Raw genomic sequence first — 26,687 nt, forward strand, 5'->3', positions numbered from 1 at the left:
AGAGCTTAGAATTTCTGTTTATAAGAGGATATAAACATTTAATATATTTATTACACTTTGCCTGGATTCCTTCAATGTGATCCTTGAAAGTGAGTTTTTTGTCATACGTTAAACCTAAGTATTTAGCTTGATCAGACCATGTCAATTCCAAGCCATTCAATTTGAGAATGTGATTATTGTTTGGTTTTAGAAAAGAAGCTCTTGGCTTGTGAGGAAAGATAATTAATTGCGTTTTTGCTGCATTTGGTTTAATTTTCCATTTTGACAGATAATCACTGAAAATATTTAAACTTCTTTGTAGGCGACTGCAGATCACTCTTAGATTTCTACCTGTGGCTAACAGACTTGTGTCGTCACAGAATAGCGATTTCTGACAACCAACGGGTAGATTTGGTAGATCAGAAGTGAAAATATTATACAAGATTGGAGCTACACTCGAACCCTGCGGAACACCGGCTCGTACGGGTAGCAATTCAGATTTACAATTCTGATAGCTAACCTGAAGAGTACGATCAGTTAAATAATTTTGAATCATTTTGATCAAATAAATAGGAAACTGGAAATCAGACATTTTTGCTATTAAACCTTTGTGCCAAACACTGTCGAATGCTTTTTCTATGTCTAGAAGAGCAACTCCAGTGGATAACCCAGAAGATTTATTTGCTTTTATCATGTTCGTTACTCTGACAAGTTGATGAGTAGTTGAATGTTCATGACGAAATCCAAACTGTTCTGGTAAAAAAATTGAATTCTCATTTATATGAGTCATCATTCTTAACAAGATAATTTTTTCAAAAAGTTTACTGATAGAAGAAAGTAAGCTAATTGGGCGATAACTTGATGTTTCTGCTGGGTTTTTATCAGGTTTTAGGATAGGAATTACTTTAGCGTTTTTCCATCTTTTTGGGAAGTAAGCTAATGAAAAACACTTGTTGAAAATTTTAACCAGGAGTCTCAAGGCAACATCGGGAAGATTTTTAATAAGAATATTAAAAATTCCATCATTACCAGGAGCCTTCATGTTTTTGAGTTTCCTAATAATTGATTTAATTTCATCAAAATTCGTCTCAAAAATGTCATCGTGTGATAACACTTGGGTTGAAATATGATCATACTTCAGTGAGACTTCATTTTCAATAGGACTCACAACGTTTAAATTAAAATTGTGGACACTCTCGAACTGCTGAGCTAGCTTTTGAGCTTTTTCACCATTTGTAAGAAGTATTTGATTTCCTTCCTTGAGAGCAGGAATTGGTTTCTGAGGTTTCTTAAGAACCTTAGAAAGTTTCCAGAAAGGTTTAGAATATGGTTTAATTTGTTCAACTTCTTTAGCGAAATTTTCATTTCGCAAAAGAGTAAATCTATGTTTAATTTCTTTTTGTAAATCCTTAACTATGTTTTTCATAGCAGGATCACGAGAACGTTGATATTGTCGTCGACGAACATTCTTCAACCGAATGAGCAGTTGAAGATTGTCATCGATGATAGGAGAATTTAATTTAGTCTGAGCTTTGGGAACTGAAAGATTTCTAGCTTCGATAATATAATGATTCAAATTATCAATTGCTGTGTCGATGTCCGCAGAATTTTCTAAAATAGTTTCATGATCCACATGATTTTCAATGTGAGATCTGTAATCCAACCAATTAGCTCTATGATAGTTGAAAACAGAACTAATTGGATTAATTATAGCTTCGTTGGAAAGTCTGAATGTTACTGGAAGATGATCTGAGTCAAAGTCAGCATGTGTAATCGGTTCACTACAAATGTGACTTTGATCTGTTAGAACCAGATCAATTGTAGACGGGTTTTTCACGGAAGAGAAACAAGTAGGATTACTGGGATGAAGAACTGTAAAGTAACCAGCTGAGAGTTGATTATGAAGTATTTTACCATTACTGTTATTTTGCCTACAATTCCACTGGACATGCTTAGCATTTAAGTCCCCTATTACGAAAAATTTCGATCGATATCTTGTAAGTTTTTGCAAATCGCCTTTAAAGAAATTTAATTGTTCGCCGGTGCATTGGAATGGCAAATATGCTCCAGCGATGAAATAAATTCCATGAATGGTTTCAACTTCGATTCCCAAGCTTTCAATAACTTTAGTATTGAAAGAAGGTAAAATTCGATGTTTAATTTGCCGTTGGACAAAAATGGCAACTCCACCACCAATTCCAGTAAACCTGTCAAATCGATGAACCACATAATGTGGATTACTTTTCAATTTTACATTTGGTTTAAGAAAAGTTTCTGTCACAATGGCAATATGAATTTTGTGAACTTTGAGAAAATTATAAAATTCATCTTCACTCGATTTCAAAGATCGAGCATTCCAATTTAAAATATTCAAATAATTATTTAACATCACTGTTAAATTTTAAATTCATTATAATATTATTTGCAAATTTCCATCCGATTTGAAATGCTTCAAAAAGTGATGAAGTCGAATTCATTTGGATGATCATTTGAAAAAGTTGATCTTGTAGGTAGATCATTTTATTTTCAGTTATATCGCCTAAATCGACTTCATTTAAAGAAGCGAATGGCATTGAAGGAATATTTGTAGGTAGACTGCCATTAGAAGAAGATGATTTGGCCGGTCTACCTATTAATAAATTGTTTTCGTTAGAAGAAGAACTGCAAGGCGGTCCTGTGTTTTGATTATTTACATTAGAAGAAATAGGTGATAGATTTCTACCTAATATACCAGCATAACTGACATTAGAAGAAGATGATGACGAGGTCGATCTACCTGTCAATAAATTGTTTTCGTTAGAAGACGAATTGGCAGGCGTACCTGTTTTTTGTTTCGAAGAAGGCGTGGCATTTGTAACGGTTTTTTGATTTTCAGGTATGTTCTGTAAATTTAAGGTCGTTGATTTGACTTGTTGTCGAAGCGAACGAGCGTTTAAAATTTTTTCCCTGACAGGACATTTCAAATAATTGGATTTATGATTTCCATTGCAATTTGAACATGAAAATTTATCAGTGGTTTCATTCATTGGACAATCGTCTTTCGAATGCGATTTACCACAATTCAAACACCGTATATCCATATGACAATTTTTGGTTCCATGACCGAAGCCTTGGCAACGACGACATTGCGTTAAGTTTGCAATACGATTATGCCGTTTATAATGTTCCCAATGAATTTTAATGTGGGAAATGAAACGTACTTTTTCTAAAGTTTTCAAATTGTTTACATCACTTCGATTGAAGTGTATTAGGTAAAGTTCATGGGAAATTCCAGAGCGTGGTTTAGAAGTACCATTCGCTCTTTTTTTTCATAAGTATTACTTGGGAAGGGGCAAAACCAAGCAATTCTTTTAGTTCATTTTTAATTTCATCAATACTTTGATCATTTGATAATCCTTTCAAGACAGCCTTGAAGGGTCTGTCTGATTTTATATCATATGAATAAAATTTATGAAGTTTTTCGGACAAATATCGAATAAGACGTTCGTAATCTTCCAATCCATCCACCAAGACTCGACATTCTCCTCTTCGTCCGATTTGAAATGAGACTTTTACTTCCGGGAGAAAAGTAGAAAGCTCAGTACGGAATGCTTTGAAGTCGGAAATCATCACCGTCACTGGTGGCATAGATTGATGTTTCTTCCCAGAACGACAAGCGTCCATTTTGGGAATTTTTGAAGAATTTTCTTCTATGTCGCTACAATCGGATTCAGGAAGAATCTCGTAAATATTGTTAGACGGCATAGGATCAGCGGAAGGGAAATCCGTCCGTTGTCTTTTATTTTTACATTCAGATTCTATAAGATCGAGAATGTTATTAGAAAAATGTTGAATAACGGATTGTGATTTATTCCGTATTGAATTATTTTTAGCCTTAGGCTTGTTGCCTTTCCGGTTGGACGCAGGCATTTTTGAAATTAATGAAATTTTAAATTAAATTAACTAGGCTAAATTAGTCTTCGATTAGACTCCTAGCTAGCCTTAAAAAAGGCTGATTAATTTCTTAGTTACTCTAATATCACTCTTTGTATCACTTAGTCACTCTAATATCACTCTTTGTATCACTTAGTCACTTAGTTAGTGATTCAGGTAGCCTTGAAAAAGACTGAAGCCTTGAATCAATGAAACTCTAGGTAGCCAGAAAAAAAATTCCAGGAGCCAAGAGCTATACGCGTGCGGTGCGAACGACTGTTCAACACCGACTGAAGCAGCTTTCATTATTTCCTCATATCGTTCCCCGGCGATGGCGAAATGCGACCTCCTAAACACGAAAGTACAGCTTAAGTAGGATTGCCGAAAAAAAAAGATTAAAACCCAAAATAATCTAACAAAACTATTTTTTTTTTGTTCGCCCGTTGCCGACTTTTCAATCTTTGCTTTGTGTCCGTCCGTTTTGTGGTACCAAAACGCTCGAGAGAGCCCTTTTCCTCAGAAGCGATCTCGTAGGGCCGCGGTAAATGGTTGCTTTTGGCCAGTTTACCCCAGGTGCTGGTCTCTGGCCTCCTCAAACACTAACCGGAATGGTCGGATCTCGTCCAATTTAGTTCTATTAAAGCCTATCGAAGCATATAATTAAAAATATTGAAATTCGATGTGTATCTTCAAATCACGTGCTTTTTACCTTCCCTTCCACAGTAGAAAGAGAAAGAGACAGAAAGATGATGGGGGCATCCGGCTTGTATGTGGCACATGGTAGTCCACGCGAACGGAACGCGGGAACGGAACGGAACGGTATGAGCAAAAGTAATCCAAGTAAGCCTGTGTGTTTTGATTTCTTTTTCATAGCGGATTAATTGCGCTGATCGTTCGAAGCCTGGGAATGTCAGCAGTCAGTGTGTGTGTGTCTGTGTTTGAGATAGAGTAGGAGGTGTACGTTTAGAAATATAATCCCGAGTGTTTAATACAAAAGGCGTTGTGAAACACTGGCCTTTGGTTTTCGGGAGTGTTGCCAAATTGGGTGGTTATTCTTTCGATAGTAACCATTAAACATTTTACTTGCATATCGTTATCCGTCGAAAATCATCAAATTCATACCTCAGTGAATGAAAGAATTCACTTTTTTTTACATTCAGAAATTAAAAAAAAAATCGGTTCTTTTCAGGACCAATTAATCATATACCTTATGATCAAAAAAGAACCGGAATTTTTGTTTTAAAATTCCCGCGCTTGTCCAATCGGTAAACTTTTATTCTCTCAACGTTGGAAACACTTTTATACACATTCTGTCAAATTTTGACGCATATCGTACGATTAGTTTTTGTTTGGCGTCTATACAAAGAAGTTGAAAAATTTTCGTGTGGCGATTTTTATAATGGATGAAAATTTAGAACATCGTGCGTGCATCAAATTTTGTGTTGCAAATTGATTTAAGGGTTCCGAAACGTTGAAAATGTTAGAAAAGGCCTTTGGTGAATCGTGTCTAGGAAAAACACAGACATACGAGTGGTATAAACGCTTCAAAGGTGGTCGTACAAGCTTGGATCATGATGAGATCCCTGGCCGCCCAACAACAGCTGTTACTGAAGAAAACATTGAATCGGCGAAGCAAATCGTGTTGCAAAATCGTTCTGTGCCGATTAGAGAGATTGCTGTGTTGTTGGGCATCTCTTATGGATCAGCCGAACACATTTTGACTGATGTTTTGGGTTTGAAACGCGTCGCTTCTCGGCTGGTGCCGAAAATGCTGAATTTCATTCAAAAACAGCGTCGTGTTGTGTCGCAGTTTTTGGCCAAAAACTCAACCAATATAAAAAAAAATCATTATTGCCTGAATGACCTTCAGTTCCATTAGCGAATTACATTTTATGTCCTCGATCGAGTCATGGTTGTTTGTTCCTCGAAGTGGATATTTTTGTTTTGGGGATAGACAAAAATCGCAGGGGGCCAAATCTGGCGAATTTTGGTGGCTGCGCGATGACTTTCGTTTCGTGTTTGACTAAAAAATTCAGTCACAATCATGCTGGAATGCGACGGTGCGTTATCGTGGTATAAAATCCATGAATTTGCACCGACGCGTTTCATACCTAAAACATTTACCAGAATGTGCTAAGATGTAGATAAGTAGATAATCCATAAGAGATGCTAAGATCCTTTCCATTTCCTTCACTTTTTCGATGTTTTCTACGATCTCACGACCTCACTGTGAATGCTTTATGTTACTCAAATACTTGTGTTCTCGATAGAGTAGACTCCCCAGAACATTTCTAATGATTCTGAGGCTGAAATTTTTCGTGTCATAAACAAACAGCTGACAATTCACAATTGACTAATTGACAATCCCGCTCAAACTTAACAGGAATGTCCAACCTAGGAAAAAAAATTTACCTGTTGGGTTTATGCGCGTGGTTCAAATATACGGGTGCGGGTCATTTTGTCGAAAATCGTTTTGCCGAATGCCGTTTCGCCGAATGGGTCATTTTTCCGCATTGAGCAGTGCGATTATAGGTCAACTAAACGGGAGTAAACATAATCATTTTTTATTTGTTTTTTTTATCAATTTCAATCACCAAATTAAGACTAATGAAGAATTCGGCGAAATGGCATTCGGTGAAACGGCTTTCGCCGAAACGACCCTGATCCCAAATGGACCAGTCCAGGTCAATTTTGATCAGAAGGTACATCCATCCATTTATCGTAGTAAGCCACGTATAGAAGCTCAACCTCTACTGCAAATTAAAATGACTCAATTTTCATCGACAGCCGAAAATCGAAATGCCTACTGCGATCAAACTGTCCAAGCAACCTTTGTCGCTTAAGCTCGCTGGAAGCTACATCATCTATTGCGCGCACAAACAACAAAAAAAAGCAGCGAACCATTTTGGTTCCTTTTTCATTATTGTGATACGATTAATTTTAATTCGATGTTAGATTCAAGTGAGCAGATTAGAATCATCAATCACGGGGAATGTTGCTCCGCCATAACCGGAGGTTGGGCAGCAAAAAAATGAAAATGAAACGCGAGAAAGGTAAAACCTGCGCGCTCACTTGACCGACGATCTCTCGATATCTCGAGAGTCCGTGTCGGACCTGCTCCAGAAAGAAAGAAAGATACAAAAAAATGTAGCCCGCGTGTTCAATAACCTTCTACGGATGCGTTGATCCGTTTTGCCGGTTTGAACCGAACAGAGCAGGAGCGGATTGACAAACCATAGCGAATGTCATGATTGGTATAATTGATGTTTTTTTTTCTTTCCTTCCTACCATGGTCAACATGGCCGATCGGAACGGCCACGGACGAGATGAGAGCAGCAGATAGTTTGATAATTCGTCAGGTTTCCCAATGTGTCGCTGTCAGGCGGAGCCCAGATTCCAACGCGACCACATTGCAGTAGTCGATGGCCCCGGAATGTGACCTCGAAAGTAGCAAACCAAAAGCAACGGGTCTCACGAGTCCCAGCTTGGATCTCGGCGATGATCCTAATCTATAATTTAATGCTAAAAAAGGAAACCAGAAATCAATACGTATCCCAGCGCGGTAAATAACAGCGCGGTCAGTCCGGGCCTAGTCTAGGCTAATTTCGTTCCGTTGGCCGGGGCTAATGGACCTAAAATTGAACAATTAAATCATCCACGTACTGCTGTTTCCCGCACAAGCTATTCCCTGTTTGCAGCAAGCCTGAAAAAATAGGGTTCAAATCGTACCAATAAGTGGGCCTCCGCGAGATTGGGACTACCATCGGAATAATTACACGGTTGCCGGTCGATTTCATTGGCCCCGTTCTTCTACGGTGTGCTTGCTTGATCGATGAGCTTAAGCTTTCAACATCCATTAGGTTAACTGAACATTGGAAGCGATGAAAGAGAACATTCCCAAAAAAAACGATAAATCTGAAAGAAATCAACTCCAGGGAGTTCAAAAGTGCAGCACTGGAGTTGAAGAAATCCGTTCAATTTTATTCACCTCTTAGTTAGGATGGTGAAAATAAAATTGCCAAACTTTTAGTAGGCGCAATACGCAAGACTAAAGAAACCATCCTTTGGCGAACAATCAATCCAATCAGTGTTGATTTGTTTTGATTTCACGCCTGCGCGCTGGGGACGGGGGAGGGCACAAAATAACCGCCCGGCGCCATCATCCCAACCAATCGAGCAATCATTGCCAAATCAAATTTGGATGAAATCCAGTCAACGGAAAAATTGACTCTTTGGCAAACAAAAATCTAGCCGGCCAGCAATTTTCCACCAAATCGAACTGCTGAACCCAATCAATCGCAGTAGACGCTGACTGATGCGCTGCGCTGCGGACTCGCAAGATTATCATCGATTAGGGCCGTCTCGTCTCACCGCGACCCATTCGCTTTCTGCACCAAATTAGAAACTCGTTATTTTGCTAGCCTGCTTCGATGCTATTTACCTGTCTAATGAAAAGCGCTTTTCATCTGCGAGGAGCGTGTGCGCGTTTTGCGCGTCTTCTTCTATTGGTAATTGTTTTGCTTCGGAACAGCACCAATTCATCAAAACCGGTCCAAATTATTGGGCTGCCCCCCCCCTTGTTGGACTAACGCTGGAACTAACGGTTGTTGACCAACTAGCCTAAACATGGCAGTGACGGCGACGGGCGTGCGCGCGCTGACTGACTGGGTGCATCTTTTGCCAACCGTGTTGGAAAGCGGGTCCCAGTGGCAACGGACGGCGACAAAAAAAAAACGAGCAACTTCAACTCATTAACGAAAATATGCACTTATTTCCGGTTGATTTATAATATTTTAATACTTTTTTTCCTCCGTTCTGTGGCTCGCTCTTCTGTCTTTGCTTCGGGTTGGTGATTCTCGTTTTTTTTTCTTCGATGCTCACTAAGGCCAGAAGCGGAGCAGCCAACAGCCAACCAACCAACCACCAGCCGGTGAGTTTGTTCCAATTTAGAGCGGCTCATTTCGAATTGGATGGGAATTATTGGCGTGAGAGAAGGAGATGCTGATGATCGCCGCCGCAACGATCCCCGCAATGACGTCGCCGGTGATGACGATGGCGAGATGGGTTCCATATAATTTTAGTGCCGAGTTTGCTTTTCCCATCAGTTAGAGTCCTCCGGTGTTTGCGTTTTAGCATGCATAGGTGTAGTGTTGTAGTGCTTTTTCTTCTTCTCATCTTTACAACCCAAGCAGGCTGGTTTCCTCTCCTTGGCAACGTACGTAGGTACGAACACTTTGCGGTTGGGATTCTACCCCGGATTCTTTGCGATTATGACAGTGTTCTGTTTTGCAATTTTTACGATACGAACAGACGGAAATTGGACCGGATTGCCGGAGGGAACTGGTTTGGATGAAACCACGGTCATAATTTTGTGTAACTCTGTCATTCCCGTTTCCACCGACGAGCTTGGATTCGCGTCTTTCATGAGTTCGGTTCGTGATTTTTCCGTGCCAAATGGTTGACAATTCAAGCCCAGCAGTTCTTCGTTTGAGTTTTGTTTTCTGTTCAGCATTCCCAGCACATGTACAGTATGCTGAAGTCACTGTAGTTCAAATTAGACAGAAATTTTCGTTTACTCAATATTTGATTCCGGAAACCAATGAGCACACGTTAAAGGACTTGGGACAGTTTTGTGTTTTATTTCTGGAGTCTTGTTCATCACTTGATGCTTCGTACAAACAATCTACTGTCAATTTTTACTGCATTTTGGCAGTTTGTTTTTCGCAGGGTACTAATTTTATCTTTCATCCCACAATACTTGGACTCTGTTTGTATCAATCTCTGTTTGAAAGTTCATCCAATAACGTCTCAAAGTGAACGGAATTTACAGAAGTATTAAACTTACTCTCTCACTTCAAATCAGTGGCAATTTTCTTCATCGATATTCAGTGCACCCGATGCATTTTTGGACACCGCTCTGTGCACAGTGCGTGCTGAAAAAGTAGTAATGTTGTTTCCATAATATAATAGAAAGTAGCGGTATCGATCAAAAATCGAGTTCATATCGTCGTCCTACACTACAAGCACCTGCATTGAAGGTTTTGTTTAGAACTATCCAGTAACTACTGAAGTTTCCTGGGCATTAGCACAACACAATATTGGGAAACATTAAAATAATATGTTCCTTATTTTGAGTATGCCAAACTTGATAGACATTGTCCTTGCTAGAAAAAAAAACTACGCTTTGATCTATGGAAGAGAATCGATCTACTAGTCAAATTGTATCTCTTTTGCAGTAATTTGACCATTGAGAACCGCAAACGGCGTGGACATCTTCCAAAAACTTACACACCTAGTAGTTTAGTTGCATGTTAAATGTAGCTTTCTCTTAGATTGCGTTGTAGAACACTCGGTACTTTCTCAGACATCCGTTACTTTCAGTCACTTTCATAACAATCTTCATTCATACTCTACTACGCGAATGAAAAAAAAATAGACCCAAACCTCCATTTACGTAATAATACGTTATTTGGAATTTTGTACGTAAAAATAGTTTTCCTTATGTATATGTATTATTGGATAATTATGGAACGGAAATGATCAGTATTTGCAGGAAAAAGGATGTTCTAAGTAGCATCAATTGCCAAGATCAGTTCGGGTTTACATCTCATCCAAGTCAGTCGATAAAACAAAACCGCTTACGTTGGGGACAGAAGAAACCAAGTACAGTATTGTGTAGTGAATAATAGACCTCGAAAATGAGTGAACCAAACGAACAAAAGCTACCGCCGGTACGAAAGAATACAATTATTGTTGACTTCAGACAGTGCAAAATTCGACCTTCGATACGAGAACTTGAAGGTTTGCTTAAGGAGCAAATGCATCTTGACATTAAACGTGTGCATTTACTTCATTGCAATAGGACCAATAATGTTGTTTATATCCAGTTCTATAAAGAGTTGGATGCAATTCAATTCGCTGAAGACAATAATAATGTGCACTATGTGGAGCATGAAAATATCAAGTACAACATTCCAGTATATATGGAAGATAGTGCTATAGAAGTGCGTGTGCATGATCTTCCCTCAAGCGTCATCGATACTTATATTCGCCATACCATGTCCCAATATGGGGAGATTCTCTCTATCGAAAAAGAAAAGTGGAAGAGTTTTTTCCCCGGTATTCTAAATGGCGTACGTTTGTTACGCATGCGCTTGAGGAGGCCTATACCTTCTTATGTGACATTCGGTCAGGATACAAGAATACCGTGCAAATCACTTGTTACCTATGACAATCAGATGGCCATGATAAACTGGACAAGGAGACAACTACACCAAAGGACAACGGTGCTTTCTTCATACCAACCCCAGTACACCTTTGTCAGCCACCAACAACAATGAAGTAGCCTCCTCAACGAAACCATCAGTGTCCCCTATAAAGCAAAATACACCAACTGCAGCTAATAACCTACCCAACGTCGAAAAAAATAACGATTGTTGCTGAACCAATGGACGGGAATGTGAATAGCGAACCACTGCTCCCCCTTCATTCGCTAGATAACAGCGAAAGCGCCTCTCCTCCAAGAAAAAAAAATAACGCGATCCCCAAAAAAAACTGTAAAACGGCCGCGTTACACTTAAGTATAAAGGAGCCGAATAAAAAAATGTTTGAGGTCGTTTAAAAATCAATGTTGAATACTTTCGGTTCACCGATACAATTTGAAAACAATTAAAATATGGGCGTAATTCAAAAGAATTGAGTCAGTAGAACTGGTTATTTTTCGTTTCGTATTTGTCAAATCCGTTCCAAAAATATACATCCCAAGGCATATCGAATAACCGGAGGAATATGGAATGACTTCAAATGTTATAAGAGTTTTCAAGGAATATTAAGATATCAGAAATCGCCATCTTGGATTCTGAATCGACTCCAAACATTGTTTTCCGGCAAAGGCTGAAAGGTTATACTTTCCCATAGAATTTATGTTATCAGATTTATATGGAAAGAACTGAGAACTTACGAGTCAATCGTGTGATTCGAGCTGAAAATCTAAAATTGGTCTGCAGCAAACCCATCCATCTTGAAAATCGGGCCAGACTAAACACCATCGATTATTCGGGGAACGTTTGATCGATGGATCTATTTTTCTTCGGGTCAAATGTCACATTCTTTCGTCATGCTATCAGAAATATGATCAGCAATTTAGGATAAATTCGCAACAGTGTGAGACAACCATAAATAACTAGAAAACTAAATTTCCTCAAGCTTTTGGAAACAATGAAGAACAGTCATCACGCTTGCTTGCCTTTCTCGTACCCGCGACGACGGTTTTGAGGTAGTCAACTGTACGAGTATGCAACGTAATCCACTTGTGCTTTGGACGGAACTGGACATTGAATTGAGTACTTTCTACCAATAGCAATTCTAATCCTGAATACTGGACTGGACTGAAATTTATATTGGATTCTGGAACAAAATCCTAAAACTGAATTAAGATCCTGGTTCACCCGAATTCTAAACTTAATTTCAGATTTAGGACTTTGTTTCAGAATTCGATTTCAGAGTTTAGTTCTAGATTACAGATGCAGAAATTAAAACTATGACTCTGGGACTGAATCCTGATTCTGGAAATGGTTTCTTTTGGACACATTTTGGAACTGAATTTAATTTCTTAATTTATATTCGGAATTGGAATCCAGAATTCTGATTGAGGATTTCAACTTCAGAATTCTGGAACAAAATTCAGGATATGAATTTTAGATTGAGAATTTGAAACTAAATGTTAGATCTGAACGCCGAACCTGAATTTTGGAACTGATTTCTGAACCAGAATTTATTTTACAGAACTCAAAACCTACATACCGGATCTAAATTCGGAACTTGGATTCTGGGACTTAATTTAGTTACTCTATTCAGGTTCGGAATTCTAGTTCAAAGTTCAGTTTAAGAATTTAGGTTCTGGTGTACTACATGGAATGGAAAGTCCCGGCTGAGACGGATTTAACCAGTAGAACTAAAACAAACATTTTTTGTTGCGTACCGAAAATATGCATACTGTAAGAATTTCCTTGGTCGCTCCCGAAATCTAACACTTTTATGAATTAATTATTTTCATGCTATTTACTCATACATTTTATACAAACAAAGTCTTGACATTACATTCCTTTTGTGGAATTTGTCTTTCTGTTTCCACAGACTTCGCATTCCCAGCGTACAGAATTATTGTACTACGATCTTACTGACACTAAGAATCCTTCCAGGTCGGGGTTCGAACATACGACAACTGGCTTGCCGATACATTTTATACACCTATTATAAATCTAGAAAAAAAACAAAATATTCGTTCTCTCATAAATAATTTTTTTGGTAGGCAACCCAAGTAGCAATCCGCAACTAGTTCTGATACAACAAAGTCCAAACTATGTTGAAACAAGAGCACGAATATGTGTTTTATGTTATACTGGTTAAAACATGGTGACAGCAATGTTTCATCATAACATAACTAGTTACGAAATAGTTATTTAGGTTTCCAATCATAACATCTTTGTAAAATATTGAATTAAATATAATTTAAAGGCTATCGTTACTTAATCCAAACATATTTTTAATCACAACAATGCTTCTAGCCACTAGTTGAAAATAAGTTTACTTGACTTCAATAGTAGCAACCCATAACTAGTTTTGATACCGCTTAACCCAACTGTGTTGCAACAAGAGCACGAACGTGTTTTTTATGTTATACTGGTTAAAACAAGGTGACAGCAGTGTTTCTATATAACGTAAACATTAAACTAACTATCATTTGTAAGTTATCGTTACTTGATTCTAACATATCTTTAATCACAGCTATGTTTTAAGCTACTAGTTGAAAAAAGGTTTATTTTCCGTTGCGAAACCATTATAAATACGTTAACGTATATGTGAATCGTTACTGTGAATTGATATAGCAATAACTTAGATATTATAAGATTATAACATATAATTTCTTCATTAATTCAGATAGTTATCGGTAAGTTTTCCCAACGTTATGACAACTAAAATGCAAACAAAACAACCTTTGTTGGCTTGAATATGGCGAACACAATATGGAGTCTCAAGAAGTGTATGAAACGTAAATAAAACCAGGATATTACTTTTTTCAAAACTACTTTTTGCCGAAAATAGTGAAAGGCAGAATAGTCATTTTTGTTCTATGCACTGTCATAAACACGAAGAAAATAATATAGGGATTGAACATCGATTATGATAATATTATAGTTCTCATGATATATGAATTTAAAATGATGAGAAATCACTCTACTCGGAATAATTTTGAGCATTCTGAACATAGGGTTATTTTGTTGTTTATTTTTTATATATTTATAAACAGATTTTAATTGAAGGCGCATAAGAAACAGTTAAGTAAAATTGAATTCCGCTCGACAGTTTTTGGATCGTTGTGAAATTTGTACCTTGTATCAAGTTTGTGACTTAAAGTACTCTTCTGCTTTTTTATTGATGATAGAAAAGTATTCTGGAATTCATTCAATGTTTATAATGTCGATGGTTACTAAGTTTCAACTAGTTTACTTGAAAACAAGTTATTTTCAAGTTATGAAAAGATAAGTTGTTTCAGTTTGGCATTACAACGTAACGATAACATAGTTTTAGCCGACTTAACAACTAGTAGAAACTGCGCTTTTTGAGTCATGCAAGTGGTTAGATGTTAGTAACAATCACTCAAATATCTGGTTGCAAACTAGTCACAAACAAGCTAGCGTAACAAAAATTGTTACTTGGGAAAGCTGCGAAAAAAACAAAGAAAAGCTCGATAACTATCATATTGTGATGTCAGGCCCGTGCGCAGGAATCATCCATGGGGGGGGTTTCAAGGGAAGAGGGGGGTGTCCAAAATGCGAAAAGGCGCCTCATCCACTATATTGACAATGTGAAAAGCGGGGGTGGCGGGGGGTTTATTATGTCAGTTTATAAATAGATAATAAATTGACAAAAAATATGAATTGTCAAGTTATTTGCACTTTAATATAATAAGTACTCCATTGTTCATGAAACTTAATTTAAAAAAAAATCTTCATGGGGGGGGTTAAAACCCCCAAAACCCCCCCCTGCGCACGGGCCTGTGTGATGTTAATGCTCCTTAGAATTACCCCCTGAAATAGTAGTTTCATTAATTTCGTGGTTGTCCAACGCAACTGCCGGTAAAGCAGGCAGCAGAAGAGTCCCTACGATGATGCGTTTACATTGATCCGTTTCGAAACTACATAAAATGATGCTGGGTGACTAAAAGTGAAGGTGCACCACGTAACAAATGGCACAATGATAAGTACTGAGATTCTGCATATTAGATAGATATCTTACTGCTGGGCTCTAAATATGCCTATTCAGGACTTAAAAGACGAACGCAAGCGCACTTTGGAGGCATGTTTGGCTATGCTGATGTCTAGCCTTACTGTTGAGAAGGGCATCCACAAAAATTCCTTTAATTTTTTCAAAAAGTTATATCTTATGAACGGTTTGATAAATTGATATGATTTTTTTCGGCAATGTTTGAGGTAACTTTTGGAACTACATGGAAAAAGTATGCACTGTTTTCATTTTGTTCTGTTCTGTAGCTGAAATTTAATAAAGTTTATTGCACTGTAGCTCAAGATGGAGAAATAATCGACCAAAAAGTTATAGCCTTTAAAATATTACCAAATTTTTGAAAATTGTTCAAATTTTGTTGTTAAATGTATTTTTAATGATCCGTTCTCAAGATGCAGCGAATTTGAATTGACGGAACTTAAACTCGAAATCGTGTTCGATCGAATGTTTGTTAATTTAGGAGCATTTTTTTCCGAAAGAGTAGGTAATGTTTCACTTCTATTTTCATAGTAAAACAGTATAATAGTGCTTTTATATGGTATTAGGTTGAAAAAAAGATTGTAAAATAATTGTCGTTGTAAGAAATTTCATCAGTTTTTAAATTTTTCGAGAAGAGTCTTCGCTGAAGTGGTCGGCAGCCAAAAAAACCTATGTTTCTCTAGAAAGAGTGTTACGATGAAAAAATTGTTAACTTTCGATTGACAATTAAAATGCATTGACGAAAATTTTGCACACTTTTCATTTTCAAGATCATGTCAACTTTTCGATTTTGACATTTTTAATTAGTGAAAATAGTACCGAATCGAACGGAGCAAGACGTCAAAATTTTGAGCTTACCCATCCAGTTGACGAAATTGTTGAATGTAGCCAAATTAATTGCCACAAACGCAACAAAAAAATTGGAGAACTGCAGACAGGAAGAAAAAAAAGAATGGTCAGTTGTTACAAGCAGAATCCCAACCTTTTCGTCAGGGATTTCGCAAGCCAACAGAAAGATACGTCTCCAAACTTACATCCTGGACACGAAGATAACAGAGAGGAAACTATTTAATATGTGCAATGAACTCTGTTTCAATATTCAGTTGCAATATTTTAGAATCTGTATCGCTATAGGAACTGATTTCCAGTCTGTTTGAAAACTCCAGCCGCCAACATCCAACTGTCAAAAAATTTCTTATGGTCGCCGGCCTACTTTGATCGCCTAACATCGGATGTTGCTTCCTTCTTCCGTCAGCGAAACACCCAGACCGCATCGAAACGGGGCTAAACTTTATAAGCTAACTTGACACTTTGTTCTCTGATGCGCGAAATACCTTCCCCTCCCCCCCTCCCCATTGTGTTTTTCATATCCGGAGATTGAATTTCTCCTATCTCCTCCCAAACCGACACCAGAAAACTGATCAATTATCTCAATCTCATGTTTGGTTTCGTTTACAGCTTCGGCATGCTACTTTCCTATCGAGTACCAAGGCGAGTACATCACCCAGAACACGGTGACGGACGGTTCGGTGCGGTACAGCCGGATCAACATCACCGAGAGTGCGATACCGATCTGGGGCATGTGCCATCGAAGACACGACAACAACGTGGTGCTGGTGACGGGAACCGAGGAAGCACTTTGCTTTCGCTGTTTCCACCTGAAGCTGGTCTCGAAAAATGTCCTGCGGGTGCTGACGGCGGACAGTGACTACATCTCCAAGTGTCACACGAACGAGGATAAGGCGTTGGCCTCCTGTCTGCGGGAAGACAAGCTGCAGGACGAGGAGAAAAATACGGAGATCATTCTCTACAGTAAGTCACGCTTGGATCTCACTCACATTTAACAACTTTATTCAAACAATCTTCTTTCTTTCCCGTAGAATTCCGCGAATGGAACGGTGACGAAGTTCGCCAGGAGTACTGTCCGATCCACGGTCGGTACAAATTATCCTACAACATTGACAACGGAACCGAAGATCAGGTGGAGTGTGAATCCCAGGAATCCGAAGTCGACAACTGTCCGTCCGGGTCGGCACTGAATCTACGCTTTCGGAACTGTGCTTTCCGCGATCAGGAAGTGACGTTCGAATGTCTTGGCCATTGGCGGGGACTACGCAATCAGAACTTCGTAGCACTGGTCAATGCCAACGGTGATGCCCGTCTGGGACCGAAGTATCGGTGTGCTACGTGGATCGAAAATCCGAAGAGTGGCGAAATTGAGATCTCCTTCAGTAAGGACTCCACCTGTCGATCGATCAACAAATACCACCGCAATCTGAACTCGTACGGGAACAACATCAACAACGACTACCACAGTGAGGTTGTTTCGCTGAAACCGATTCCGCAGGAGTTCGGTCAAATCAGTCAGTATTGCAGGTAGGTTTGCGACTCGACGAATTTTTCTCGATCGAAGCTAATTGTGTTCATTTTGCAGCTTCCCCAACTGGTTGATTGGAAAATGGGAACACGTGATCGTGAGTCAAAACCAGCTGATCTACAAGGACCACACGTCGTTCAAAACTTACACCATGAAGTGCGTGAAGAACCACACCAATCATGATGCGGACAAGTACATCGTCTACAGTCAAACGCAATGGTAGGAAAATACTGGCAACCGTGTTTTTTCGTCCGCTGATTTTAACAAACTGTTATCCCGCTTTTCATTTCAGTGGCGAAGAAAAGTACCAATGTCTGAAGATACAGCGACGAGACGAAAACGTTTTCGAATTTCAGATCAGTTCCCGTTCGGAACCGAACTACACGAGCACAATCTGCAACGAGTTTTACTTCAACGACGATCGGTGGCTTACCCAGGGACGGTTGGATAGCAACAGCATCGTGTCGCCGTGTCCGATCGTGGGCGAATTCTCCGGTGTGATACCGGACGACGAAGGGCTCTGTGCGAAATTGTCATCGGAATGCGGTTCCCCCGATATCATGTACTATCAGATCTCGGCTTGTGAATTCGATGAAATTTACGAAGGTTTGTTTGCTTTCACCGTCCCCCTTGGGTTTCAATTACTGACGGCTTTCTTAATTACAGAACGGGAATATCGATGTCTGGGCCAGTGGACGCACCGAAACATCGTCTACACGTACACACAGCGACGGGACGTCGGTACCTACGAGTGTTTCGTAGGAACGATGCTTTCCGATCGGCAAATTTTCATCAAGGAAGCTGGTGAGCATTGCCAACGGGACGTAAATCCGCATCGCTTCGGAATGGAGCTTAACAAGGTGGCACACTGTAGCGTGCCGGAAACCTTCAAACCGTCCAGCCGGCCAACCCACAAGTACTCCGAGGTCGCAACAATACGATCGTCCACGTCCGGTTACAGTAGTAGTAACAATAACGGCAATAGCAAAAATAATAACAACAATCACAACCAGCAAAGTTCCTCGCCGTCCGTGGTGGCCAACTCGACACCGTCGTCGCCAGTGGTCACCACCGGACGAAGTAACACCCAGTATACGGTCACGAATCAACAGCAACCGAAGCAGCAACATCCGCCGTCGGCACCGTCGTCACCGACGGCGAGACCCGGCGTGTCCGGCTCAGGAGCCGTCAGCACGCTCCTTCCTGTACAGTCACAGCAGTCCTCGTATTTATTATTGTTAGCAACTCTTATCTGTGTTATCTTAGGTTTTAATAAATTTAGGTGTTAAACAATTTTATACAAAAAAAAAGTGAGTGACCAGTTATGTATTTGCCAGCAGCAGCGTGTTGTGTGTTGTGAAAAACCTTGGCAATTTAGGGGTATTCCCGAAGACTACAAAAGTTGAAACCGTTGAAGAAGATTCCAACGGTTGAATCGTTAGGTCGAAGACCGCAACCGGACACATGCAGTATCGAAACCATTGAATGCCCTACTGTAGGCCCGACGACGTTTCACCTACTTGTTAAAGGTAATTTTTTATATTAACTTCAGTTACTGCAAAATACCTTGCCTTTTTACTCAGAAAGCATGAGATGAGTTGATGATAACACAGTCGAGGTACAATCGATGATAATGAAATGTAAACATGCACTATAAATAGTGCAGAGTATTACCATTTTAAATAGTTCTTTTCCGTATTTAATATCACTAAGAATATTGTTTACATTGCTTATCCGTTGAACCTTTCTGAGTGGCAAGCGGATGCGTACTCAACACTAGCAAGCCCGAAATTTAGAGTCAAAATGACTGGAAGAGAGAGACAGTCAAAAACAGGGATAGAATCGCTTTTGAATCGATTGACCAATCAGAGCGAAACTTTACCTTTGATATATCGCTTACTCCTTCAAAACCATCGTCTATGGCAGGGAAATCCGGTATTCCGGAGATTCTTAGCAGACTAAATAGGACACTGCTCACTACTAATCAACATTTCAACATCAATCATTAAAAATACATGACTATAAACATTCAAGTCAATACGTAGAAATATTTCCAATCAAATGGTGACATAATATAATTAATTGATACAAAATTGACTGAGCTGTAATTGTTCAAAACCTGACCACATATCTACGTGTATTTTTCTTGAATTTTCTAATTTGCACCCCTATATAGAAAACAAAAATGTGTTCCACATTAAAATGATCCCTTACTATACGAGGTTAAACTTGAGCATAATGAAAACCGGATGAAATTTATGTTATTCCTGTACGAATTTTTTCGAACTCCTGCATGGTCCCAGCTGCCTTACCAGTCTTCTTGAAGACCCTCTTCACGATTGCCCAGTAACGTTTGATGGGTCGAAGCTGAGGGCAATTTGGTGGATTGATGTTTTTCTCAACGAAATTTATATCCTTTTTCGCAAGCCTATTGAGAGTGGTTTTGGCATAGTGAGCCGAAGCTAAATCCTGCCAAAACAGTGGAGGTGTACTATGCTTCTTATATAAGGGCAGCAATCTCTTTTGGAGACACTCAGATCGATAGATTTCTGCATTTATAGTGCCGGTAGTGTAAAAAAATGGTTGACTTCAAACCACAGGAACATATTGCTTGTCATACCAGTACCTTTCGACCGAATTTCTCCACTTGAATCGACCGAATTTCTCCACTTGAACTATCAAGTAAGGTTTCTGGATCGGATTACTGAATCTGAACCTAGATTTTTGAAAGAGATTCTTTATCCGAATATGGATTCTGATCTTGAAGCAGAACTCAGTAATTATATTCGGAACATGGATCTGGATTCTAGACCTGGAGTTAGATTGTGAATCTGAACTCCTGACAGAGACCTTAACCTGTTTTCTGAAATTCTGACAGAATTTCCGGAACTAAACTTTGAACCTAATTTGCACTTGAACTGTGAGCCTGGATTGGATTCTGGAGCCGAGGTCTCTAGGATTCCTCAATTCTATACTTGAACCTAAATTATTGACAGAGATTCTGAACCAGGACTCTGGATTTGGATATCCGACAAGGTTTCTGGATCTGAATACTGAATCTGGACATGGTTTCTTGAACCCGAATTCTGATAGAGATTTTGATCCTGAGACAGGAATCTATCACTTGGATACTGAGCATGGATTTGGATTCTAGACCTGAATCTGATTTCTTGGCTTGAACTCTCGATGAAGGTTTCGGATCTAAATCTGGAGCTGGATTCAGGATTCCAAACAAGATTTTTACTCAAAAAATTTGACGTAGATACTGGGAATGCTTTATCTCGATTTTGGATTCTAAACCTGAAGCTGGATTCAGAAACATAACTCTGAACTAGGATTCTGTTCCAAAATTTTGAAGCATGATTAAGGATCTGGTTTCTGGATCTGAGTTCTGGACCTGCACTCTGACCTTTGATCCTGATTCTGTATTGTGAAACTGATATAGAATTCTTTATTAGGATTCTGAGTCTGTACATGGATTCTAAGCCAAGATCTGAGTTCCAGACCAGGATTCCGTACTATAATTGGAGATCAGAACCTGGACCTGAATTGAGTAACTTGACCTAACCTCTGAACATGAATTCTAAAGTCGGCTATTCGATTCAGGAACGGAGATTCTGTACCAAAATTATTGACAGAGAATTCTGGACCTAGTTTTAGAACATGGATCTGGTTTCTTGAGCGTAAACCGGGATCCGAAATTTAGACACACAAAAACATATGTATTCCTGACAGGAATACATAAGTTTTCGTGTGTTTTGGACGTAAGTTCTGATCCCAGGCCTAGATGCTGGGTCTGAATGCCCGAAAGAGATTTTAGATTAGAACCTAAATTCTGAATTGGGAAGCAGGATTCTGGGTCTGAATTCCGAATGGATTCTGAACAAGATTTTGGACTCGAGCTCTGAAAATCACCTCTGACCATCTGAACTCTGAACGTGGACCTGATTTTTATTTCTGTATTTTGCATGAATTGAATTTGAAAAATAGAGAATGAATCACATTATTTTTGCAACTGATAGATTGGAAACGGAATTGTTTTTCGCAATGATATATTACCCACATGTCTATATAAATTTTACTCAGGGCCTTCCTCAGAAAGATTTTTTAAGTATCGAAGTCCACTATTTGCGACTCATTGCCACCTGGTAATAATTTTGAATTCACTACCCACTGAAAATAAGCTGTAGGGTCCAGTTTGGAAATCACTGCCACTTCCTGGTCCAGTTTCGGGTTGGAAGAACCGGGTTTTCTGCCTTTTCCTGGTAGCTCATCCAAAGAATAGTGTTTCCCAAACTTATTAATGATGGTTTTAACACTGGCATGATGAATTCCAAACCGCCTCGCAAATTTTCGCCTAGTAATACCATTCTCGCTTAGCCATGTGTCCAGAACCTTAATTTTCACTTCCTTTTCAATACGCGACATTTTGAAAACGCAGAATTTCAACCGCACAAACAAACGAAAGCTGACAGCCAAACGCACAGCATGCTGTGATCTTAGCATAGAAACCAGGATTTGATGACACACGAAACAGAAGATTTCCTGGTAGAAAAAAAATTGGTATTTGGTCTGACTAACTAACTAACTAACTAACAGATCGGTTGAAAAGTTCGTATCGTTTCTATGTGAGGGCGCCACTAGAATTAAATCCATACCATTTTCAGTTAGTACCAACCTTCAAAAGATACGTGTATAAATTTGACAGCTGTCTGATTATTAGTTTGTGAGATATTGCATTTTGAGTGTAGCTACATTTGTTATTGTGAAAAAATGGAAAAGAAAGGAATTTCGTGTGTGAAGTGGGAATTTCGGAGTGAAGTGATGGAGCCTTGAGTGTTAAATGCGCATCCTTGCATAATATAATTTAAACAAGCTCACTAACACTTGACTTTTATAATTTACTTTATTTTCATGACGAAAAACTGAATATCTAACATACATGAACAACAATGAAGAACAATAACAATGGAAGAAACAAATGAGAACCACAGGAAATGAAATTAAATGAAAACCACGACGAACACAAAAAAAGAAAAATAGAAAAATTACAATTAAGAAACACTGAACATCTAAGGTAAGGCATATGAAATGAAATCAAATAAGTACTAACATTTAAATTCGTCTAGCAAAGAAGAATCATCACCTTCATTAATTCCTCGGAATGCGGGTTGAGAAGGATGATAAATACTATGGAATATATAACAAACTTGGAATGGAATATAGATATCTACATACTACGTACAACTAACTATCGTATTCAAGGAAATAAAGTAGAATGACAGTTGAAAAGACACCTAGGCGGCAATATAATTTAATAGAATCACTGGATTATTACTAAAGGTAAGAAAATCAACATAAATAAATAATCAAAAGTGTTGGGTAATATTATTATTTCCTGATATAAAGTATTAACAGGAAGGAAAAGCATTTTGGGTAGGGCTGCAAAGCTGATTGGAACCCCTTTCCTTACCAAAATGACGGATACCAAGGCATCTCTGACAAGCTACTACGTCGGGATACCGAAAAAAAAAGTAGATTGGCTTCTGCTTAAAACTCAGCCTTCCTTCCATATCGAATTCAAAACAAAGATGATAACGATTTCTTCACGTTTCGACTGCCTTTAGTTCATCAGAGCGGCAGTTCAAATTGAACTGCTCTCTCCACTAAGATGATGAATACAAGTTAAAATCAGCGGAATACGAAACGGAACCCCAAGTTTTATGAGTTTCCGTTTCGAGCATCTTTCCATGTTCGTGGTAACCTGAGCATAGCTGGTTGCGTACATGAAGGCGATTTTGTTTTCAGCTCACCAATTCGAATCGTCAAACAACGATGATAGTCAATTAGTGTATTTTCTCATTCGTTTGACCAGTATTCAATTCAAACTAATTTCAATGTTATCAGAGGTTGCGAGTAGCGAGTAGCATAAGTCATTGCATTCCAGACATTATAGCTTATTATTCCAAGATTTTATAAAACAAAACGAATTACATTCGTTGAGACTGCCTTCGGCATCTGTGCTGTCTTATTAAATATAGTATTCCCTGAGACGCCACTGTCTGACATGTAGGCGTTCACAACTGCTACTGCTTCGGTTCCCCAATAATCTTGTGGAATTCCTCCCGTTGTTTGCCGACGACATCCTCAAATCCCGTCAGTTCTTTCTTACACAGTTCAAACCAGGCCAATACCTTCGGGTATTGGTCCAATTTTACGTAGCAGAATTCAATCGGCCGTCAGTGAAACATCCGCAATCGTCAAGTGATCCCCGGCGGCGTAGCGACTTCTACCGAGATATATTTCCAAAAAACTCAAAGCTTCATGTAATTTCTTCAACTGTTCCGGGGCTCCAGTCGATTTGTTCTCCCACATCGGAGCGCAGTAGTCGTAGAACCGTCTGTACAACGTTCCCAAGTCAAAATTTAACCGGTGTTGAATCACAGCCCTCGTTTTGGCATCCGTTGGATACAATTCCGATTGATTCTTTTCCTTTCCGTACAAATCCATGAAATAGGACAAAATGGCACGGGATTCACACAGGATGAAGTCTCCATGTACCAGGGTAGGGACCATGTGTTCGGGATTGATCTGAGAAAAAAAATCTTTGTTGAAAAAGAAAAAACTAATGTCGCTTCGGCAATTGTCAAACAAACCTTCAAAAAATCTTCCTTCAGGTGTTCGTTCGAATCGAAATCAATCGGCTTCAGGTTCACCTCCAAACCAAGCTGGCGACTCAGTAAAATTACCGACCAACAAGGCGGTGACAATGGATGACAGTAGAGGTCCATGTTTGAATCTAAGCAATGAGTGAAACAAAATTGACTGTGAGAACTGAGAATGCGAATGGATAGAACGGTTTTCGCACCTTCGTTTTTATTCACTTTGCTTCTTCGTTTGAGATGCCAAGCAGTGATGCCAGATAGATGGTAGTGTCATTGTGTTGTGCGTAGATTGTTATTTTCATCGGAAATTACAGCGGTGAAAAGTAGGGAAAGACCTTTTCTCTGGTAGCCAGGCAAACGTTTTCCTTAGTTTTCTGTTGAAAAAATACCAATTTTCGTAGATATCCGTAGATTTTATCTACGAATCCGTACCACCGTAGAAAATCTCCGAATCCGTTGATCTACGGAAATTTCCGTAATTCTGACATCGCTGTTGCCGAAAAGCGATTTTTTTCATGCACGCACACACACAAACACTCATAACATGAATCAACGAAAATTGCAAAACCTCGCGCATTGAATAGATTAAGATAGCCAAATATAGAAATATGCAGTGGTAACTGTACCCATATTTATCTTAGTGATATGTTTCCAATTTGAAATAATTGTTTTTGTGTATGTTGAATCACGGTTGGATTTTTATAATCCAAGAAATTTAACCTTTAAAGTTCTTTGAATTGGGGTTTTTGGTCGCAGTTTTTAAAAATTTCTTTTGAAGAGTTTGTTACCAAAGAAATATAATTATTTGCTCTCGAGCGGTTTTTTTCAAAAACGCTCGAAAATTTTTCAAATAACGAATGAACGGTTCAGGAGAACTAGTCCTTTCGGTAAAACTATCAGGTTCTGAAGGGTTCTTTGAAAATAGTGGAAAAAACAGCAAGTTTGAGTTTCGTCAATAAATATCTGAAAAAACATATAGCATTTAAACTCGAAGCTTGCTACGTTTGTACTAATGCCGCTCAATGTTTGAGATGAAAACAATAAAAAAATTTTCATTATTTGAAAAAAATTAAGTTTTAGATTGTGTTGTACCACAGTAGTTTTAAGGTTTCTACTTACAATCTAAAAAAAACAGCCATTGTTGAAAAAACGCAAAATCAGTTTTTTTTTGCTACTGCTTGATGAAACTTAAACAAAAAAACATCAGTTTATTTAGAAGAATGAACCGAACAAAGTGATATTTCTCTTCTGTATTTCCGCTCAACAACAGCGAAGAAAACTGCTTTTGCGTTTTGCAACAATGGACGTTTCACTACACACTAAGATTTAATTCCGTTTTTCGGTAATATTTTTGACGAGAACTTTCGGTAATCTATAGAAATATGCAAATTTTTACCGGACGATCAGTTTTACGTAAATTCAGTACAGAATTCTGTACAGAGCTATACAATTCATACGGTAAATCTGAATAGTTGCCGAGTACGGTAAAACCATACTGTCCGTATGGTAAATTTATCTCCCAGTAATCGAACTTCTGTAAAAAACTGATTGTCGTGAAACTCAAACAGTTATTAAGGGCTGAGGCCAGTGTGTTTTAGGGTGTTTTAGAGGGTTATTTTCACACTTCAAATCTGATTTTCTCAGAAACGCTGACGAATATAAAAAAATTCAACTGACAATCTCTTAAAGAATTAAAAAATTCAGAATGATTCATAGACTTTAGCGATCGAGAAAGTCTTATTTTCTAAAGAAAGAATTACATATCTGAAAAGTTCAACTTGTTCATTGAATATCTCGCCTTCAAAAGCATGGATCAAAAATCTATCCTGACAATGTCTAGATAATTTAATTTAGATGCGATTAGTGCATAAACACATATATGTTATCGCGATAAAAATGAAGTGAATGTTATTTTTGTGAAGGTAAGTCGATTTCTATGGCGGAGCTAATTTTTCTGCTCCAGTTTCCTGGTAACGTAACGAAAAATGGGAGAGAAATAAAATCGGCTCAGCACGGCTGCCAAGCAAGCGGTAGCTTTATTAAATTGAGACACATTTTAAGCTTATATATGTCAATCCACTTCGATCGATTGATGTAGTCAAACTTGTAACCGAAAATATCAAAACTTTCTTGGCCACCCCCGGGCCATCGAAAGTCATTTTGCACATATCTCGGTTGATTTTTCAGAAGGCCGTAAGAGCAAGTGACAGTTTCTCTTTGTTCACTCAGCCCTTAAGGATGTCGAAGCGGGACGAATAAAAAAATAATCCAGTTCTGGTTAGAGCTGTGCGCCGATTCAAAATATCGAAATCATTTGAATGAATTATCGGCGGTGGCGCTATTCGGCCTATTATTTACTTTTGTATTTTTTCAACGAAAACTTTTCGGCCTTTGATGGGAACCTTTTCCAAGGAAATTAAAGTCCATCGTTTATAATCAATTTGTACTACTGTGGGTAAAAAGCAGTACGA

The 26,687-nt window shown here is 38.6% G+C and overlaps 1 protein-coding gene and 1 pseudogene across 1 annotated transcript in view; one reads left to right on the forward strand and one right to left on the reverse strand.

The window, feature by feature from the left end:
- Positions 1 to 18,855, forward strand: part of LOC131430130 (uncharacterized) — a 71,188-nt gene extending 52,333 nt beyond the window's left edge. The window contains exons 2-6 of the mRNA XM_058594854.1: positions 16,633 to 16,986; positions 17,055 to 17,550; positions 17,609 to 17,770; positions 17,844 to 18,157; positions 18,218 to 18,855. Coding sequence (XP_058450837.1) covers positions 16,633 to 16,986; positions 17,055 to 17,550; positions 17,609 to 17,770; positions 17,844 to 18,157; positions 18,218 to 18,840 — 1,949 coding nt within the window. The 3' untranslated portion in view covers positions 18,841 to 18,855. The remainder of the gene's footprint in view (positions 1 to 16,632; positions 16,987 to 17,054; positions 17,551 to 17,608; positions 17,771 to 17,843; positions 18,158 to 18,217) is intronic.
- Positions 18,856 to 22,587: 3,732 nt separating this feature from the next.
- On the reverse strand, positions 22,588 to 24,847 carry LOC131430139 (glutathione S-transferase 1-like; annotated as a pseudogene).
- Between the last annotated feature and the right edge of the window lie 1,840 nt (positions 24,848 to 26,687).

This window comes from Malaya genurostris, chromosome 1 (genome assembly GCF_030247185.1).
Source record: "Malaya genurostris strain Urasoe2022 chromosome 1, Malgen_1.1, whole genome shotgun sequence".
Taxonomy (NCBI): Eukaryota; Metazoa; Arthropoda; class Insecta; order Diptera; family Culicidae; genus Malaya; species Malaya genurostris.